Source organism: Bos mutus, chromosome 3, assembly GCF_027580195.1.
Source record: "Bos mutus isolate GX-2022 chromosome 3, NWIPB_WYAK_1.1, whole genome shotgun sequence".
NCBI classification, from domain to species: Eukaryota; Metazoa; Chordata; class Mammalia; order Artiodactyla; family Bovidae; genus Bos; species Bos mutus.
In genome coordinates this window covers 17,066,563-17,086,891 of record NC_091619.1, presented here as the reverse complement: position 1 = coordinate 17,086,891, position 20,329 = coordinate 17,066,563, and the positions used below count along the sequence as shown (strand labels likewise).

The window sequence follows — 20,329 nt, the reverse complement described above, 5'->3', positions numbered from 1 at the left end:
CTCAGGATCACTAGGCAACCTACCTTGGTGTTTCTTCATTGGACCAATCAGGAACCTCCAAGGTTGAGTTCAGCCAATTAGAGCTTGCGAAGGGAGGCTCTCCCCCCAGCTATTGTGTTGCGCTCCAGACAAACACGACCAAAAGGAGGCAGGTTTGGGTTTAACCTGACAGCTGGTCAATCCAATGAAAGAACCTTGGTAGCGAGAGGAAAGAGGGCTGCGATCCCCACCCCCATTAAACCGGCCAATCAAAGCGTTTAGTGAGCTATCACCAGCTTCCGATCTACAAAGGTTTTTGTTGGGCAATCTCAGTGTAGCAGGTGTGTTCTGTAGCAGTGTATACTGGGACAATTAGGTGAGATGAGTTGGGATCCAATAAAGCTAAGAATACATAAACATTTTAAAATTGGTTGTTTTCGACAATTGGCTTATCCCTAACTTTCCTGTCCCAGAAAAATCTGATCTGGGTCAGTTTGTGGAGGGTTATCTGGTTTACATTAAACAGGATAGGCACATTTCTACCACAGCATTCATACTAACATTTTCCATTACTGTTTCTTACTGGCAAGTTCATGGATAATGTATATTTTTTTAGAATATGGCTGCTGAAAATGCAAGAGGCAAACAGACCAAGTTTTAAGCCTTCCTTTTCTAGAGCACAGGAAATACTAAAGTCTAGAACCAGGTCCCAGGTTTCTCACTGAAGGCACAATATCTTTCACATTACCACCTAAAAGTTCTAGGAAGTGTGCTCAACTCTTGAAAGAAATACCTACCAAAATGATTTCAAAATTAGTGCCTAAACATTTTCTATTTAAATAAAAATTAGAAGCCAGAAAGAGTCTAGACGCTGAACAATATTTTATTTATGCTGCCCAAAATGCTAGATTTTAAAATCATTTTGTCTTGTAAAAATTATTAAAAAAGGTAAAACACCAATTTTAAATTGTACATTATATATTATCATGTTAATACACTGTATCAAAGTACTGAAGACATTTGTTTTAATAAGACAATTAACAAATACAGCCAGTTAAACTGTAGTTTTAACAGGTAAAAAGTGAATTTCTAGAAAAGTTTAATACAAAAATAAACATTATTTACTTCAAAAAATGGCTTTTAGAGGGCCTTAAAAAATTAATGTGTTGAAAGGAAGTGTCTGCCAAAATGGGAGATACATTGAAAGGATAATTAATAGAATTATGACACCGGTACTTCTGTTTTTATACAAAAGTTCTCTTGAATTTGTCTCAGATAAGATTAAGGATCACAATATGATAGTTAAGGATTCATTTTAGTGTGCTGACTGCTTAAGACCATATATAAGTTTTCAGAGGTAGGACAAACACACCTTAAAATAGCAATATAGCGACCTTTAGTTTAAATGTTGTGAAGAACTCTGCAAACATGCAGGAAAAAAATGTTTTATATACGCTCCTTCGGTTCACTAAACTTTCTTCTTTTTGGCACTGACTCCTGACTAGAAGAATCAAAGGGATGAAGGACCTGTCAAGAGAAAACAATTACTAAGAATACTTCCCAGTTTAAATATCTTTAATTTTAGAGGTTTTTTTATGTCTGAGTTTGCTTCTTCCCTTTCTTCCTTCCTTCATCCATTCCTTCCTTTTCTTACTTTTAAAATTTTGTTATTTATATCTCCTGATGGCTGCTGAATACAGTCTTGCAAAGTATAAGGTTTTCATTAGGGATGTTGGAGTACTTAGAAGATTTGATATTATGTCCTCAAAATAGTAGAACTTCCCTGGTAGCTCAGTTGGTAAAAAATCTGTCCCCAGTGCAGGCAACTGCCTTCAATGCAAGAGATCTGGGTTTGATCCCTGGGTTGGGAAGATCCTCTGGAGAGGAAATGGCAACCCACTCCAGTATTCTTGCCTGAGAAATCCCACAGACAGAGGGACAGAGGAGCCTGGCAGGCTACAGTCCATGGGGTTGCAAAGGGTTGGACATGAGTTAGCAACTAAACCACCATCTCAAAACAGTAAAATATTTTGAGGGGAGTGAGAAGAGTTGGACACAACTGAGTGACTGAACTGAATAATACTCAAAATTCTGGTTGAAAACATATATTTATCTCAGAAATGACAAATACATTATCTGATTTGCTAAAATAAGGTTCCAAATATAATACAACTTGTTATAGAATTTAGGTCAGGAAAATTTTCTAAGGTACTAAGAGGAGATGCTATATTTTTAGAGAACATGTGGATTTAGTAACTTGTTTCTACTTCAGTTTTAATCTGTAGAAAGCTCAGATCAAATCTGTGGCCCAATTTTAATTCTACATAAATAAAATGGCCTGAGTATTCTTGTACTCTCATTTTTTTTCTTATTATATTCATATTTTTCCTGATGTTGATTTTACTTTATACATTTCTCCAACTGTTTCAAATCAATCATGGAATAAGACAGTAAATGTTTACACGGGAAAATTAATAAAACAATGTACCACATTTTATTTTAAAATCACCCAATTTTTTAGAATCAAATATATTTAAACAAGATCTGAAAACTAGAGCTTTGAGGTATATCCGAAGATATCATATTTATCATTAATTTAATCTACAGCAATATTCTGATACTTGCCATTTCATTCAATCTATATATTACTATAAGACTTACTGTTTTCCCAGATTCAAGCTGAGTTCTCTTCCGATTTTCCTTAGATTTTACTTGTTGATTTCCATTAGCCTCCACAAAGACAGAATAATTACCAATTGGTTATTTCTCAAAGAACAATCAGCATGATTGTTCAACCATAGGCAACTATATGCAGTTTTTTAAAAAAAAACTTTACTGAGATATAATTCGGATACATAAAATTCATCCATTCAAAATACACAAACTTCAGTGATTTTAAGTATATTCACAGAGTTATGCAACCATCACCACCGTCAATTTTAGAGCACTTTCATCCTCTAAAAGGCTTCCCAAGTGGCACTAGTGGTAAAAAAAAATCTGCCTGATGATGCAGGAGACACAAAAGACCTGAATTTGATCCCTTAGTTGGGAAGATCCCCTGGAGTAGGAAATGACAACCCACTTCAGTATTCTCACCTGGAAAACTTCATGAACAGAGGACCCTGGCGAGCTACAGTTCATGAAGCCCCAAAGAGTTGGACTGAGCACACAATATATCCTCTAAAAAGAAATCCTGTACTCTTACAGCTATCACTCCACTATTCCCTCATTCTTTCCCTAGCATTAAGACTTTGTCTCTACAGAAATCCTTATTTTGGACTTTCATATAAATGGAACCATGTAATACTTTTGCATGTGTGTGTGTGTATGATTGGTTTCTTTCACTGAGCATAATGTTTTCAGGGTTCATCCAAGTTGTAGTATGGACTGATACTTCATTCCTTTTTATGCCTGAATAATAATAGTCTACTGTATGGATATACCACATTTGTTTATCCATTCATCTGTTAAGAACATTTAGGGGTTTCCCCCCATCTTTTGGCTATTGTGAATAATGCTACATATACAGTTTTTAAAATGAATATTAGATGATGACAAGTTATTAGTTTTCATAGTATTATCCCCCAAAAGTACATTTTTATTTTCTGATGCTTGAAATGTACTTTTCAATAACTTCCTTACTATATATATTAAATATCTTCACTTCCTGCCTGTTTCTAACCATAATTCAGTCACTATTGACAAAATGAGGAGTACTTCGGTGGAGTAAAGGATAGTAAAGGATACTTATTTTAAATAGAAGCTGCCTAGAGAGAACATTTTGCTGCTGGAGGTAGTAATTTTTGGAATTATTTTATTTCTTGCTTGCCAGTTCTAACTTTCCGTCAAGAATGTGGGGAAAAAAGGACACCTAAAAATGGCACTATCATCAGTGGTGTTCTGGTAAATGTTTAACAACCAGTTCTCTGGGAGAAATAAATCCTGAGTTAAGGCATGGCCAACAGACTGGAAAAGGTCAGTTTTCATTCCAATTCCAAAGAAGGGCAATGCCAAAGAATGTTCAAACTACTGTACAATGCTTCATTTCACATGCTAGCAAGGTAATGTTCAAAATCCTTCAACTAGGCTTCAACAATACACGAACCAAGAACTTTCAGAGGCACAAGCTGGATTCAGAAAAGGCAGAGGAACCAGAGATCAAATTGCCAACATCCCCTGGATCATAGAAAAAGCAAGGGAATTTCAGAAAACATCTACTTCTGCTTCACTGACTACACCAAAGCCTTTGACTGTGTGGATCACAACAAACCATGGAGAACTCTTCAAGAGAAGGGGGTACCAGACCACCTTGTGAGAAACCTGTATGCAGGTCAAGAAGCAACAGTTAGAACTGGACATGAAACAATGGACTGCTTCAAAATTGGGAAAGGAGTATGTTAAGGCTATATATTGTTACCTGGCTTATTTAACTTATATGTAGAGTACATCATGTGAAATGCTGGGATGAATGAAGCCAAGTTGGAATCAAGATTGCTGGAAGAAATATCAACAACCTCATGATACCACCCTAGCACATGATACCACCCTAATGGCAGAAAGCAAAGAGGAACTAGAGGGCCTCTTGATGAAGATGAAAGAGGAGAGTGAAAAGGCTGACTTAAAAGTCAACATTCAAAAAACTAATATCACGGCATCCAGTCCCATAACTTCATGGCAAATAGATGGGAAAAAATGAAACAGTGACAGATTTTTTTTCTTGGACCCCAAAATCACTGCAGACGGTGACGGCAGCCATGAAATCAAAAGACACTTGCTCCTAGGAAGAAAAGCTACGTCCAACCTAGACAGCATGACATCACTTTACCGACAAAGGTCTGTCTAGTTAAAGCTATGGTTTTTCCAGTAGTCAGGTATGGATGTGAGAGTTGGACCATAAAGAAGGCTGAGCACTGAAGACTTGATGCTTTCGAACTGTGGTGCCGGGGAAGATTCTTGAGAGTCCCTTGGACAGTAAGGAGATCAAACTAGTCAATCCTAAAGAAAATCAACCCTGAATATTCATTGGAAGGACTGATGCTGAAGCTGAAGCTCCAATACTTTGGCCACCTGAAATGAAGAGCCAACTCGTTGGAAAAGATCCCAATGCTGAGAAAGACTGAAGGCATGAGGAGAAGGCAATGACAGAGGATGAGATGGTTGGATGGCATCAACGACTCAATGGACATGAGTTTAGCAAACTCTGGGAGATGGTGAAGGACAGGGAAGCCTGGCATGCCACAATCCATGGGGTTGCAAAGAGTCAGATACGACTGTGCTACTGAACAACAACAATGCTGTGAATACTTTCATTATGTCCAGTTTCAAGCTAGGTAGGAAAAACATGATGTCACTGAATGAAGAGGGGGAAAGAAACCCTCCAGCATACCAGTGTTGTGCCATTTGTTTCCTAACTTTGGATATCTTTTTTTTTTTTTGCTGAGCTGTACAGCCTGTGGGATCTAGTTACCTGACCAGGGACTGAACCTGTGCCCCTGCAGCAAAAGCATGGAGTAATAACCACCAGACTGCAGGGAATTCCCTGACATAATAGCTCATATATTTTATAGAATGCTTTTTATTCACCTTTGAACTTTGGAGAATAACTTAAAAGACCTAAAATAAAATATAAACCTCATTTGCATACGTGCTAAGTTGTCTCAGTTGTGTCCTACTCTTTGTGACTCTATGGACCACAGTCCGCCAGGCTCCCCTGTTCATGGGATCCTCTAGGCAAGAATACTGGAGTGGGTTGCCACTTCCCACTCCAGGGGATCTTCCCAACCCAAGGATGGAACTCGGGTTCTCTTGCGTCTCCTGCACTGGCAAATGGGTTCTTTACCACTAGTGTCACCTGGGAAGCCCAAATCTCTATTTAGTACAACTCATATAAAAAACTAAAATAAAGCAGTGGTGTTTTTTCCTTAACATATGAGACTCCCTTTATGTAAGATATGTATGTATATATATTTTAATGTATAATTATTTTTAATGTCTTATTAATAAGACAACCCACTCACAAGATAGAACATGGAAACGAACACTTTAGCATTCCTGGAAATTTCCTGGGAGTCTGGGAATAGAGGAGGTAGTGTCACTATCCTGAGGCAGTTTGGAGGATAGTGTCACTTCTGAAAGCTCCTCTGCATTTCCCTCTCCACTGCACCTTCAGTGAAATTAACCATTCTTTCCTTTGTGTCTCTGTAGCCTATTCTGACTGTTATCATAGTGTTATATCACTGCTTGTTTACCTCAAATTACTAAACTTTAAGCTAAGAGCATATTATATTTCCAGTACCTAGTAAAGTGACACATATTAATAGTATGTGCTTACTAAATTACTCCAATAAATGAATAAAAGCAAAATAAACTCAACTACAGGGAAAATTACAAGGTTAGAATGAAATCAAATCTAAAGAGATGCCGTTACCATTTTATTCTGAAAAATTTTTCCACTTCTTGTTTTGCTTTCAGACACATCAAGCTCAGATGTTTTACTGACTAACTGCTCAACCTAGAAAAGAAAATAATTACATGAAACCACTAAAACAATACAAGAGAAGCTTTTCATAATAATGGGGGTCAAAAACTTAATCACATAAAATTTAGGGTCTTGCTATTTTGAGTTAATTAAAGTCAATAATTTTGTGTTGATTCTTACTGTCATAAAAAGTACAAAGGTAAAGATACTGAAACTGACTCTGTACACTGTACACTGACCATTCACTGAATTGAGAAAGATCGGAATTATCACTAGATACCACTCTTTCAGAAGATAAGAACTTCAGCCCACACCCACTGGAGAAGGGCTGTGCAGAAGAAGGTAGGCAATCATCAGCCCCATTATTTTCAGGTTGATTTTTTCTAAATGTTATTTCAGGATTTTACTATATATAGAAAACAAAATTAAACATGTTCTGCTCCAAGGCAACAAAAATGTATTATATACTCCATTTGCAAATACAAAGGGTGGTTGGGTTAAATTAATAATTGCTTAAGATTCTATTTACCTCTGAAATTCTGAGATTCTTTGAACAGTATTTAGGTTTATTACTAAACAAATCAAACAATAATACACTCAAAACTTTTCAACATATAATTACCAAATTTTGTTAGTAAGCATTCTTAATAACTAATTTTCTTCTAAAATACCTAGAATATAAGAAAATCTGAGAGATAACCAGATAAGCATATAAGAACCTGTCTTTTGAAAAAATTCAAGTTAAAAATGAGATCGAACTGTGAAGTTTATACCTGAGAATGAGAAATTGAAAAATCTGGACTTCCTTTAGATTTCATTTCATCTTCCTCACAAATGAAACCTGCTTCTGTTAAAAAAAGAAATAAATAAAAGAGTTAAAATGGTATAAAATCGACTTGGAAGTGAATTAATTTACATTTTCATTAACTTCTCACCTCTACGTACAGAATAGCCAGGGTTTTTTTCCTGCTCTTCCATTTTAGTTTCGGTGTCAAACTCATCCTACATAATTACATGAAGGAAAAAAGTGGACACATTCCAAAAAGAAATTAAAGCAACTGGGTAGTATTTATTAACGAGCTTGTTTTACATGAAGGTTAAATATAACATAACATTACAATTACTTCACACTTTCTGAAAATAAAGTGGTCTTGTACTTATTATAAGGCAGCTTATTTATCCAAAGTATAAAATCCTATTTTTCTTTACTTTTCAAGATTGCTTTAAGGTAGATAGTAAAAATATACAACTTTCTGAAAAATGTATGATGATTCTAAGAACCCCAGATCTTACTATTGTTTGAGAGCACTGAATTAGACATGGTGACGCAATAAGCTACAACTTCCGTAGCTCTGAAATTCCTATATAGATACTTGTATAAACTCTGAACCCTCTTCAGGGAGTTGGGAAAGGATAAGCACAGTTATGGTATGACAGAAATAGCAAAGGTTTGATGTCTACTTTATAATTATTATTCCCCTTGTGACATACGTCAAAGAGCTTTAAATATTTTAAAGAATGCTTCATAAATCCCAGCCATATTTGTTTATAAAGCAAGAGTGGCATTTAGGTTTTAGGAAGACGATTCCTTCTTGACTGAACTGGTTGAAAATTGAGTTTTCTATTTGCAAGGATTTGGCTACAGAGCCTAAAACAGAATAGTTAGTCCCTATCATAAGAACTGTGATCATAATTTAGAATAAAATAAGAGAAAATCACAAAGGTGAGATTAAAGAACAAACATAAAAATGATGAAAGATTTTCTGGGAATGAGGCTATAATTTAAAAAAAAAGCTTTTTTAAATACTTCAATTCATCCATCTATTCAACCAATATTGAGAATACATTCTGTAACTCTAAATGCTAGGTACAAAAGAAATACAAAGCTGAATAAGACACTTTTCCTGACTTCCAGGAACTTCCAAGCTCTTTCAGGACACTGATTTTCAGGCCCTGAAGAAATTCAACCACAGGCTTACATGAGCACTTAACAGGGGTGTTGAAGAAAAGATTCCAGCATTAGTCTGGGGGACTGGAGTCACTCACTGCTTTTCTTTTTTTGAACCCAGACCCGATAGTGACAGTGCCAAGTTCTAACCACGGGACCACCAGGGGATTCCATGGTTTTCAAATTATGCTCCAGACAAAGGGGTTTTCTTAAGAGTCCATCATGAGGGTAGATGAGATGGTGAATGGCTGGGCCTCCAGGACCATTCCCTACTTCATTCACAATAGTTGTGCTTTTAAATTTCTGAGAATAATATTCTTCGCACCCACATGAAAAGTTTTAAAACCACAAGCCTAAACCTTCTTTATGGTACCTTTCAAACTTGAGTTTATGGTGATAATAAGTATTTATAGCTACCGAAGTACTCAGAATTGAATAAAACATTCATTACTCTTTAAGTATACTTACACTTATATAATGCTCCTGGTCATCTTCTAAATCATCTTTGTCCGTAAGAATTTTTTGAAGTGGTGTTTTTAATTGTTTTGGTGATAATATACCTGAACCAATATTTTCCATTCGTTCCCTCTCAGTGGTCACTTTTACTTTGAAGGTGTGAAAAGGTGTTGGGACTTCTCCCACATTTAAGTACATAGGCTCTCCTTCAAATATCACTCCTTCACAATCACCATCCTTAAAACCAGGAGGCTGGTAATCTGGGGGTGTAACTGCAGAAAAGTAAGTATAAACTATGCTGTTCATGAAATTGAATAAAATATATTAATTTTTATTATTATAGAATATACTGCATATTAAAGGAGTTTTAAATAGTATAGAAGGACATACAATAATAAGTAAAATGCAGTCTCCTACCATCTCCAAGTTCCTATTTTATTCCTTAAAGGTAAACTTTTTTCCTTACATTTGACTAGCTATGTGACTTGAGGAAACTATTCATCATTCTTGATTCAGTTTCCTCATCTGTCAAGAGGAGAAAATACTAGTACCGACCTCCTAGGGTCACTGTGGTATTGAAGTCTATAAAATGATCAGAACAGAACTGACACAGAGGAAGTATTCAGTAAATGTTAGTTATTATTGTTGATGCTTTGTGTTCTTCTAGAAGATACTATGCATGTTATATATATATATATACATATATTCTTAAAAAACAAATGAAGTCGTATTCTTCTGTACCTAGCTGCTTTTAACATCACTTTTAAATTTGCTTTAATATTTTTTGGATAACAATTTATCAGCACATTCTTTTAAACAGCTTGCACAGCATTCTATTATATAGATGCACTATAATTTATTTACTCAATCCTCCAATAAAGAACATTCAAGGTTAAATTTCCAGTTTGTTTCCAGTTTAACAAATGCAACAATGCATAAACATATAACCTTGATATTTGTCTACATATATTCCCAAGATACTTTTCTAGCTGCAGAATTTCAGGATTAAAAAGAACTTAATATTTTAAAGAGAATTTTAAATTTTTATATTGCCAAATAGTCCTCTTAAAATGTTATATGGCACATTAATGGTTACATTCCATCAAGAGTATATAAAAAGTGCTTGCTTCCCCCCACATCCCTGCCAATAATGATTTTATAAGTTGTATGATCTGGAAAGTGAAAACTGGTTATCTCATTGCTTCATTTCTTCAGTTATGAATGAAGCTGAGCTTCAAATGGACATGTTCTTATCACTGGAGAAGTGTACGATTTTTTCAAATACCAACATGAAATATAAATTTTATAATTAAAATATTATATATATATAAATTTATGTGCCTAAAACTATTTGGGATGGAAACCAAGTGTTTCATTAATAAGAAAATATACAGGTACCAACTAAAACAGGATGATCTGGAAATAGTACCTTCATCGTAGTAAAAAAGTTTCATGGTCAAACAAACATCATTAGGTAAAGGTCCCAGATTTTGCATTAGAATATAAATCTTGCGAATAAGAAGAATACTTGCTTTCTTGGTATCAGCAGATGACATATTAGGTTCATTGCTTTGGTTTTTACTAGAAGAGAATCACATAGTTTCTTTTATGACATCCATGGCTTCTAATAACGTAACTTCATGTTTTACTACTTAAGATTCTTATTTCTATTAATGTATCAAGTTGTTAAAAGTTACAATTTCATGTGTTTAATACATTATAAAAATTTAATATCATTATTATAATTCTAAACTAATTTACATATATTCATACACATTTTATGTAAGATGTTTTTAAAGGAAACAAATGATGAATTTTATTGTATTTCTAATCACGTGAGCATACAATAGATTTCCTACTCTTTGGCTCTGTTTCACAATTAAAATATATACAATTATCCACAGAATTCTGGCTTGCAGCCACTCCAAACATATTTTGTATCCTTGATAGTACATTAGGGATGTTAGAGAATTTCAGAATTATTTCTGAAGTTTAGCTATACAGTATTATTATGAATAAATGGTAATCTGCAATATGAAGAGAAAACTATAGAATAATAATTACCTTGTGAAATCCATGACTGGTCCATTACTGGTGTACTTGAATTTAAATTGGTAACATTCTGAAATTGTCTAAAATAGAAAATATCATAGTTACGAATCTGATATATAATACTAGTGGCTATCACGATGGTGTGATCACTCACCTAGAGCCAGACATCCCGGAATGTGAAGTCAAGTGGGACTTAGAAAGCATCACTACGAACAAAGCTACTGGAGGTGATGGAATTCCAGTTGAGCTATTTCAAATCCTGGAAGATGATGCTGTGAAAGTGCTGCACTCAAGATGCCAGCAAATTTGGAAAACTCAGCAGTGGCCACAGGACTGGAAAAGGTCAGTTTTCATTCCAATCCCAAAGAAAGCTCAAACTACTGCACAACTGCACTCATCTCACACACTAGTAAAGTAATGCTCAAAATTCTCCAAGCCAGGCTTCAGCAATACGTGAACCATGAACTTCCAGATGTTCAAGCTGGTTTTAGAAAAGGCAGAGGAACCAGAGATCAAATTGCCAACATCTGCTGGATCATCAAAACAGCAAGAGAGTTCCAGAGAAACATCTATTTCTGCTTTATTGACTATGCCAAAGCCTTTGACTGTGTGGATCACAATAAACTGTGGAAAATTCTGAAAGAGATGGGAATACCAGACCACCTGACCTACCTCTTGAGAAACCTGTATGCAGGTCAGGAAGCAACAGTTAGAACTGGACATGGAAAAACAGACTGGTTCCAAATAGGAAAAGGAGTACATCAAGGCTGTATATTGTCACCCTGCTTATTTAACTTATATGCAGAGTACATCATGAGAAACGCTGGGCTGGAGGAAGCACAAGCTGGAATCAAGATTGCTGGGAGAAATATCAATAACTTCAGATACACAGATGACACCACCCTTATGGCAGAAAGTAAAGAAGAACTAAAGAGCTTCTTGATGAAAGTGAAAGAGGAGAATGAAAAAGTTGGCTTAAAACTCAACATTCAGAAAACTAGGATCATGGCATCTGGTCCCATCACTTCATGGCAGATAGATGGGGAAAGAGTGGAAACAGTGGCTGACTTTATTTTTTGGGGCTCCAAAATCACTGCAGATGGTGACTGCAGCCATGAAATTAAAAGACACTTACTCCTTGGAAGGAAAGTTATGACCAACCTAGACAGCATATTAAAAAGCAGAGACATTACTTTGTCAACAAAGGTCCATCTAGTCAAGGCTATGGTTTTTCCAATGGTCATGTATGGATGTGAGAGTTGGACTGTGAAGAAAGCTGAGCACCGATGAATTGATGCTTTTGAACTGTGGTGTTGGAGAAGACTCTTGAGAGTCCCTTGGACTGCAAGGAGATCCAACCAGTCCATCCTAAAGGAGATCAGTCCTGGGTGTTCATTGGAAGGACTGATGTTGAAGCTGAAACTCCAATACTTTGGTCACCTGATGTGAAGAGCTGACTCATTTGAAAAGACCCTGATGTTGGGAAAGTTTGAGGGCAGGAGGAGAAGGGGATGACAGAGGATGAGATGGCTGGATGGCATCACCGACTCAATGGACGTGGGTTTAGGTGGACTCCGGGAGTTGGTGATGGACAGGGAGGCCTGGGGTGCTGCAGTTCACGGGGTCACAAAGAGTCAGACACGACTGAGTGACTGGACTGAACTGAACTGGTGGTTAAGTAGCTATATATAGATTTTTTTTATGTCTCACCATTTAATAATTCTTTCTGTATGATAATCCATATTCATCCATTGAAACTTTCCAATCCTAAATAGTCAATTCCAGGCCCTTGGATTTGGGACTTCAGTGCCACTAAGATACCTATTCCCGACTCACTGCAATTTATGTTTTACATACCAGAGGGAAGGAACTCCTTAATAGGCTGGTAAGGGAGGTAGCGCATCTTTTCCACTAACAGAATGGTTAAGCACAGGACTTAAATCCTTACTATATAGTAAGCAAAAGCATTACTACAAACAAAACTACTGGAGGTGATGAAATCCCAGCTGAGCTATTTCAAATCCTAAAAGATGCTGCTGCTAAAGTACTGCATTCAATATGCCAGCAAATTTGGAAAACTCAGCAGTGGCCACAGGCCTGGAAAAGATCAGTTTTCATTCCAATTCCAAAGAAAGGCAAAGCCAAAGAATGTTCGAACTTTTATACAGTTGCACTTACTTTACACACTAGCAAGTAATGTTCAAAATCCTTCAAGCTAGGCTTCAACAGTACATATACTGAGAACTTCCAGATGTACAAGCTGGATTTAGAAAAGGCAGAAAAGAATTTAGAAAAGGCTCCAGGTGCGTGGACTCTGAAGTTGTGCAGCACTGGCCTAGTAGTTCCAGGGCATATAGGATCCTCCTAACCCAGGGATCAAACCTGTGTCCCTTGCGTTGGCAGGTGGATTCCTAACCCCTGGATCAGCAGGGAAGTACACCCTTTTGTTTCTCTGGTTTTCCCTTTCACTTCTTATAACCCTTTCTTTAATTGTCAGATGAACAGGTACATGTGATTGGATTAGGGTTTACAGTTAAAAATCAAGGATTAGTATCTTATTTTTCTAAAACTCAACTCCTTTTATAATTCTATAAAAAGAATACCATTAAAAATAAGAACGCTGTAAAAGATCAGAAGTCAGGAGATTTAGGTTATTTCTAATGGTTTGTATCTTTGTGGCCTTGAATTAGTCACACAATCTCCCTTGTAGTTAAGGGTGTTAATCTGTTTAAGGGTAACAATACAAGCCTTGTCTTAACTCAGAAGTCTTTATGAAGTTCAAATGTGAAAATATATGTGAAATTGCATTGAGAAAAGCACAATTAAAGCATTAGAAACTATTATACTTTTACGTTACTTATAGATATTAGAGGCATTATGTTTCTTTACTAACTTATACATACCTGAGGGTCTTCTGGATTGGTGTACACCTATTCAAAAATAATTTACAACTGAGTTACATAAGTTACATATAAGGAGAACTAAACTGGATATTTAGATTAAAATATTAAATGAATTCAGTAAAACAAAATACAGAACAACCCACCCCCCCACAACAAATATTACTTTTTTCTAATGAACAGATCAGTGGTTTGTATGATATAATAAATAGATGGTTTCAGCATTATTTAATTAAGCAAGGCTGAATTTAACAGTCTTTTATAAGGAACATACAATTTAAAAATACTTACAGCTAGAACAACCATCCTCAGCTGAAATATAACAAAGAACAAAAATCTTATTTTTATTCTATATTTTTGCATGATGGATCGTAAGAATTATTTGTCCTATTTCAACATTTATTCCTAATAAAAATAATCTCACAAAAAACAAACTTCATTTGCTACAGGTAAAGCAGTATCTCAGATATCCTTCCTTATTCCCCCAAATATTTATTTCTAGTTATCTTATTGAAGGTCAAAATTTCTATCACTTACTTAAGCAAATGAGGCATTACTGACAGTTACAAGGAAAATACATATTGTGAAATAACTCATTAAATCTTACCCAATATGAGAACTGGTTTTGAGAAAAACAGTTCAGGGCCCTGCTCATTGAGTAAAGGAAAGAGGCTTTGGGGCCTAACAGAATAGAGAATCACAGGAAATCATTCACTCTAGTAATCTGCCAAAATCCAAGTCACCCTTAATTTGGATCTTTTCCTTATACACCAGAACCAATCTATCAACAAATCCAATCAGTTCTGTCAGATATAACTGGAATCTTTTCACTTTTTTCCTTTGTCATCCTGGTCTATGTGTGTGTGTGCTCAGTTGCTTCAGCCATGTCTGACTCTGGGCAATCCTATGGACTGTAGCCTACCTGGCTCCTCTGTCCATGAGATTCTCCAGACAAGAATACGGGAGTGGGTTGCCACGCCCTCCTCCAGGGGATCTTCCTGACCCAAGGATTGAACCTGGGTCTCCTGTATTGCGGGACGATTCTTTACCACTGAGCCACCAGGGAAGCCCCATCCTGGTCTAAGACACCATTTTTTTTCATCAGTACTTCAGTAATGGATTAAGTGCTATTGACCTTAATTACAATCTTTTTCTCCTTTGATGGCATATTCTCTAAATAGCAAAGTGATTTTTCTTTTAATTTAAAATATAAATCTAATGATGATACATTTCTACTTAAATCTTTCAAATGGCTTTTACTGTACCTAAAATAAAGTCCAAGCTCTACCTACTCAGCCCTGAATGCTCTGGCCCTGTCTGTCTCCACAGGTTCGTCTCCTGCCACTCTCTTGCTCTGTTCATCACACTCCAATCATTCTGGCCTTCTTTTTATTCCTTGAACTGGCCAAATTCCCCTCCAACTCTTTGCATTTGCTGCTCTGTCAGGAATATTCTCCCAATATCAATGCCTAACTGGTTTCTTCTAATTCAAGTCTCAGCTTAAGTATCACCTCCTCAGAGAAGCTCTTCAGACTATCCAATCTAAAGTTACACCACTTCTCCATTTGCCACATTCTTTTTCTTAAAATGTTAATGGCATTTAACACAACTGGATGTTATCTAATCTCCTTATTTGACTGGCTGTTTTCCCATTGTAGGAGAGGCCCTCTTTGTCTTGTTGACCATTTTTACTTACCAGCTCCTATCTAGAATATAAGAACAGGCACTCATTTAATGAATACTAAAAACATAATGTCTTAATGAAGAAGGCTGGTGACCATGGATAAAATTTTATCTTTTTCATAATATTTTAGAGTTAGATTTGCTTTGTTGATATAAATGTAAGCTCAGTAAGTATACATAAAGCCTTGTCACAGTTTAACCTAGACTACATGTAAGTTTATTTTTAAATTCTCATAAAGAATTATTTATTACATTATTAGTATAAATATGATTTTAGAAGGCATGTGAAACTAATGAAAGAATTATTTCAAATGATGTTTTAATTCATTAAGTTTTTATAGGTTAATATATGTTATTAATGCAAATGGGGCTTCCTAGGTGGTGCTAGTGATAAAGAACCCACTTGCCAGTACAGGTGACATGAGAGATACAGGTTCAGTCCTTGGATAGGGAAGATCTCCTGGAGAAGGGTATGGCAAATGAGTGCTAATAATCAAAACTGGCTTGTCAAAATCTGTTAAGTAATAATTCTGTTAGCTTTAAATGAGTTGAATATTAATCTTTAAAATAGTCAAACTTTTAGCTTTGGGCTGGCCTACATCCAAGTTAGTTTAAATTAATCTTTTACTATATGGTAACTGCTTTACATTTGTAGACTATAAACTATGAAAAAAAAGAATAAAGAGATATTGACTTACGTATTTTTTGTGTAAAGCATCATAGCATCCTAACATCCTAAAAAATAATTAAGGATTCATTTTTAGACTGAATTCACTTCTAGAAAATAATTCTTTTAATGTCTCATTATCTCATTACTAATACACAATTATTATTAATAATGAAGCTCCCTTATTTCTAGCTTAAACAATAAAACAAAACAATGTGGTAGAAATATAAAATGTCAATAGGGGATGAAAAAAGGAAGACAGAGGAACAAAAATAGGAAAATTAAGCCCGCTCACATGGAGCATGAAATAAAGAAAATTTTAATGCAAAAATCCAAAGATCTGCAGAAGTAGTATCCAGCATTAAAGGGGGAAATCACTAAAACTGGGTTAAACACTTAAATGTATACAAGGTACCAAAAAATATGATTTAAGAAAAATAATTTTCTTTCGTTATTTATTTTACTTACCACTTCACTAACTGTGTAGATCCTGGACAATTTTTATCTTCTCTCAGAATTTTGACACAAAGATCTAAATACAAAAATAAGGATATAGAGATATTTAAGATTAGTAAGCATCTAAAAACTTAAATGAAGATTATTTTCTTCAGTTGTGTATTACAGGTTTATTATTAATAGCAATGAACTTCCAAATGATTGATGTTAATAAAATTAAAGACAGGTTGCATGGAAACAAATCATCTTTTTATCCTTATTATAAAATAGCATCATAATTGCTTAGGATGCACGTTAGCGGATAGAAAAAAATTTCCATTCTAAAAGATACAGAACACTTAAGATATAATGGCACCCCACTCCAGTACTCGTGCCTGGAAAATCCCATGGACGGAGGAGCCTGGTAGGCTGCAGTCCATGGGGTCGCTGAGTTGGATAGGACTGAGCGACTTCACTTTCACTTTTCACTTTCATGCATCGGAGAAGGAAATGGCAACCCACTCCAGTGTTCTTGCCTGGAGAATCCCAGGGACGGAGGAGCCTGGTGGGCTGCCGTCTATGGGGTCGCGCAGAGCTGGACATGACTAAAGCGACTTAGCAGCAGCAGCAGCCATTGTTATCTAAGAGTCTTAGAAAATTTGTTCTGGCCCCTTATCCCAATTAAATACTTGCAAAAGGCCAAGAAGTTAAAAGGCTATCAGACAGAGCCCTGCAAGGAAGCAATTAGTAATACAGTGGAAAGGACTAAGATCAGTCAGTCTCATGTTTCATATGTGAAAAACAGGAATAGTATCTAACTCATAGGCCTATAATACGAACTAACAAGATATCACACATAACATGGTGCTTAACATATTGCCAACAAAGTTGGTGAACAATATAAGGTACACATTATGTGATAGATAGTAAATCACTATTACAGTATAAAAATGGCTGTATTACTTTCACTTCTTTAAAATAACACAAGAACATACACTACCACTGTAGGAGACTATAAGTAATAGGATGTTTTTACCTATTTATTTCATCATTATAAGAGTAATGTTAGGTGATATTATACTTGAGAGATTGACAGGAAATTTTATGATTAAGTGCTCTCAAAGGTATTGAATATACTTAAAAAAATCACTTGTATGTCCACACAAAAATTTGTATGTAATTGCGGCATTATTTGAAAAGCCCAAAGTGGAAACAACCCAAATATTCATCAACTGGTAGTAGATAAATAAAATGTGGTATATTCATATAATGGAATATTATTCAGCAAAAAAAAAAGGTAGTAATCCAAGCTACAAAATGGATGAAACTTCAACACATTATGTCAAATGAAAGAAGCCAATTATAAAGACCACATATATTACATTATTTCATTTATTTATATGTCTAGAATAGGCAAATAAAGACATAAAAGACAGAAAGCAGATCGGTGGTTGCCTAGGACTGGAAATGGGGGAAATAGAGAGTGACTTAATGGGTATGGGGTTTCTTTTGAGGTGCTGAAATGCTTTAAAACTGACTGTGGTGAATATACCCAGAATCAATGAATTCTGCACTTTAAATCAATGAATTGTTAGATATGCAAATCGTACCTCAATACAGCTGCTATTATAAAAACAAAACCTTTAAGTAAAAAACTACCATTTTAGAGCAAGCCAAACTAAAAAATAACATGTTTAAAGAAAGTTTTTAAATAAACATTACGTTACCATCTAGATATCTTGTTCCATAAGCACATTCCGGAAATATTCCTCTCAAATATGTGATGCAGGATACTGAAACTGCTAGGAGCCTCTTCACTAACACTAAAGACTGCTGCTCAGTTGATATCTTATTAGGAAATATCAGTGCACTCTAAAATTCAATGGAAATAAAAAATTTTATTTAGCTTTACTAAAAATACAGTCTTCTTGAACTTAAAGTAGATCTATTTTTTTTGCATAAACATGGTACTTCTCCAAAATTCTTAACCATGGTGGTTAGAATCCCCAGAAAATCAGGATGGCTTCTACACTGTGAGGGTGTTTCCAGGGTGGCAGTCTAAAGGTAACAGGCAAAAACTGCTTAAATATCATTAGAAATCCCCTTGTAGGTTAACTGCATAACACATGGATAAATAGCACTGATTTTTCTATCTAATTTTTTCCTTCTTTTCTCTTTAGTTACTGACTGGCTTTAATACAGACAGGTAACTGTAATGCAAGATATGTGAAGAGATATATTTGTGGGGTATAAAAATTCATGTTCTAGGAGAGGACTAATATTAGTGATAATTTCATCAAGGCAACATTATAGCATTCATTAATACCTAATGCAAGCTTAATTTGAAGCAGCAATTTAATGCAATGCATCAAGCATCCAATAAAATTCTCCATTAATTAAAATTAGTTTAGCAAATATCTTCATTTCTTAAAACATGGAGTTTACTGGCATCATTAAACTCTCAAAGGTTCAACTTTCTCATACATAAAAATACTTGATAATTCAAGAAACAATAAAATTAGCTAAATTAAAATATATTAAAATACAAGAAATCATACCATGGAAGTTCTCTGTAATTGTGCAGTAGCCATCTTCTGATATTTTAATTCAACCTTGTGACAGAAATACAAGCTTTAACTCCAGATCTTATTTTTATCTCTAATCTGGTTCACTACACGTAAAGTCAAAAGAGTTTTACGGGAATAAATAATGGGACTCTTTTTTTTATTTATAATCGTTGAAAACAGGTTCATTTTGCTATAAAATTAAGTAAACTGTTAATTTCAAGCCGCTTGACTAGCAAGCCTGACACAAAAAAGGGTTATTAAGAAAGCTCTTTAAAAGTCTTTTTTTTTTTTTTTAGGGATTATTAAGAAAGCGCTTTAAAAGAGCGCTTTTTTTTTTTTTTTTAAGCACAGTCTACTATTTTCTGAGAGGGCAATGGCACCCCACTCCAGTACTCTTGCCTGGAGAATCCCATGGATGGAGGAGCCTGGTGGGTTGCCGTCTATGGGGTCGCACAGAGTCGGACACGACTGAAGCGACTTAGCAGCAACTACTATTTTCTTCACTTCGCAGTATTCAAACATTGATAACACTGCACAGGTAGGTAATGAAAAACTGCCCCTGCCATTCTTTAAAAATAATCTTTTAATTTTTGTTTTAAATTTGTAGTTTCAAAATGACCAAATCACGTAACATTCCTTCCCTGAACTTGAGCATGGCTCTGGATATAACATATTTTCCTACCCTGTGGAACCACCATAAAACAGCAATAAAACATATTTTAGATTTTTTGGACTGATTCAGATTTCTCATTTCTTTGATATAAGTTTTGAGGTGTTTTTTGTTTTGTTTTTTTGGTCCCAATTTCATTTTTCTTAACCAGACAATTCATCTAGAAGAATTCACTTGCTGCTGCTGCTGCTGCTTAGTCACGTCAGTCGTGTCCGACTCTGTGCGACCCCCACAGACGGCAGCCCACCAGGCTCCGCCATCCCTGGGATTCTCTAGGCAAGAACACTGGAGTGGGTTGCCATTTCCTTCTCCAGTGCATGAAAGTGAAACGTGAAAGTGAAGTCGCTCAGTCATGTCCGACTCAGCGACCCCATGGACTGAAGCCTACCAGGCTCCTCCATCCATGGGACTTTCCAGGCAAGAGTACTGGAGTGGGGTGCCATTGCCTTCTCCGAGAAGAATTCACAGAAGTGTCTATTTACCGTAACCATTTA

The 20,329-nt window shown here is 35.6% G+C and overlaps 1 protein-coding gene across 1 annotated transcript; it reads right to left on the bottom strand.

The window, feature by feature from the left end:
* Positions 1 to 31: 31 nt before the first annotated feature.
* Positions 32 to 19,473, bottom strand: HORMAD1 (HORMA domain containing 1). The gene is made up of 14 exons (XM_005894910.2): positions 19,157 to 19,473; positions 18,326 to 18,470; positions 16,632 to 16,695; positions 16,195 to 16,231; positions 14,105 to 14,125; positions 13,817 to 13,843; positions 10,926 to 10,993; positions 10,291 to 10,442; positions 8,874 to 9,133; positions 7,393 to 7,459; positions 7,231 to 7,304; positions 6,407 to 6,490; positions 2,641 to 2,709; positions 32 to 1,506 (listed from the first exon to the last, which is right to left on the bottom strand). Exons 1-14 carry the CDS (start codon positions 19,187 to 19,189, stop codon positions 1,426 to 1,428), a joined length of 1,182 nt encoding a protein of 393 aa, XP_005894972.2. The 5' UTR covers positions 19,190 to 19,473; the 3' UTR covers positions 32 to 1,425.
* Positions 19,474 to 20,329: the final 856 nt, after the last annotated feature.

Excerpts from the sequence above, each read along its gene's own strand:
- HORMAD1 (XM_005894910.2), bottom strand. The coding sequence starts at position 19,189 with ATGGCTACTGCACAATTACAGAGAACTTCCATG. Across the intron at positions 7,460-8,873 it reads ACCAGGAGCATTATATAAGT|GATGAGTTTGACACCGAAAC; the intron begins GTAAGTATACTT and ends GTAATTATGTAG. Across the intron at positions 7,305-7,392 it reads TGGCTATTCTGTACGTAGAG|AAGCAGGTTTCATTTGTGAG; the intron begins GTGAGAAGTTAA and ends TTTTTTTAACAG.